A 1,502-nucleotide genomic window follows, 5' to 3' on the forward strand; every position below is an offset into this window, starting at 1 on the left:
TTATTTATATATCACATCTGCCCTAATTTTACTGTTTTCTCACATGTTTATTAAAATTTAATAAAATATGGACACTATAAATCTTCTTACAAAATAACATTTCTAGTAATTAATATTAATTTTTTTTTAATTAATATTAATTATATTTATTAAATTTATTATTTTTTTATAAAAATTTCTTTTATAATAAATATTCTCCTATTATTATTAAATTAAAAAAATCTTCAAAAATTTTATTCGTAGATAAATTTAAAAAAGTTTTATTAATTTTAAAATCTTAAAAATTTTATATAATAATTTACGTTAAATTTTCGTATCTATTTAATCTACTTTTTTATATTTAATCTTAAAATAATCTTAAATCATCTAATTGTTATTATAATTATATCTATAAATTTCAAAAAAATTTAATAATTTTGAAATTTCTTAAAAATCTTCAAAAATTTCATTTACACAAATTTAAACAAATTATCGCATCTCCGATTTTAAAAATTTCATTTACAATTAAATGTCACATGTTCCACTTTCGAATAAAATTTAGTTCGCTAAAAACATAATTAAAATCACATTAACCACCCTTCTCAATTAATATTATTTCCCGATACATATTATGCAAATACACGTTTCCAATTAGATTTCCACACACCTGGACGAGCCATACTACATTTCCCATTCCGATCACCATCACCGACACGACCCACGAATATTCAAACGCCCATTTTGCTAAAACGAGGCACCAAAATCCACGATAAGTTGACACCTTTCCATGTGAGATATCCACAAACGTAATCGCCATAATACGCACGCATCTACTGCGCCTATAATTCGCGTGTGCCAAGCTAGCATAAACAGAATCACGCAATTACCAACTTTGTTTCAGCCTATGAAGTGTCCAACGGTATCAGTTGGGTCGATTCGGCAAAAGCAGCTCGAGGAAAGAAAAACGAACGAGAAACTGCTGTTTGAAACTGTTTTTTCCAAGCCATCGCGGAAGATCATCGATCGGCGTGGAATAAACGCGGAATAAAAGTGCGGATCGACGACGTTGGAAATCATCGCCTTGGTAACCACCGACAAAACACACTTGGTCGTCGAGAGTTGGTCGTGGACACGTTGCGTGGTCGAGGAACACCACGATATCTCGAGGATTCTCTCTATATATGGATTTTTCGGTCAGATTCGATTCACGTCTAGAAAGACGTTGATCTCTCGACATCGGTTTTTTTCTTCTGTCTGACATGACAATTCTGGAGGAACTCGACTCGAGGCCTCGGGCATTCAGCAGCTGACGGCAACCAGGCGATCGTACATCCGGGGAAAAGCGCTCAACGCTTGGCCAAAGATGGATCCCCGACTCTTCTGGATCGTCTGTTTCGGTTTGATCGCGATCCTCATTTCGAAAGGTCAGTCTTTTTAAATTAAAATGTAGATTAATTAGAATAGAGTGCTGTTGTATGGTATTTTAGATTATAAAAAAGTATTAAAAAAAAAAAAAAAAAAAA

At 32.4% G+C, this 1,502-nt stretch overlaps 1 protein-coding gene across 1 annotated transcript in view; it reads left to right on the plus strand.

Moving 5' to 3' along the window:
- Nucleotides 1-592: 592 nt before the first annotated feature.
- LOC102677013 overlaps nt 593-1,502 on the plus strand; it is a 9,661-nt gene continuing 8,751 nt past the window's right edge. Inside the window, exon 1 of the mRNA XM_006618868.2 lies at nt 593-1,403. Within this exon, the coding sequence (XP_006618931.1) occupies nt 1,343-1,403 (61 nt within the window). The 5' untranslated portion in view covers nt 593-1,342. The remainder of the gene's footprint in view (nt 1,404-1,502) is intronic.

This window comes from Apis dorsata, unplaced genomic scaffold (genome assembly GCF_000469605.1).
Source record: "Apis dorsata unplaced genomic scaffold, Apis dorsata 1.3 scaffold_381, whole genome shotgun sequence".
Taxonomy (NCBI): Eukaryota; Metazoa; Arthropoda; class Insecta; order Hymenoptera; family Apidae; genus Apis; species Apis dorsata.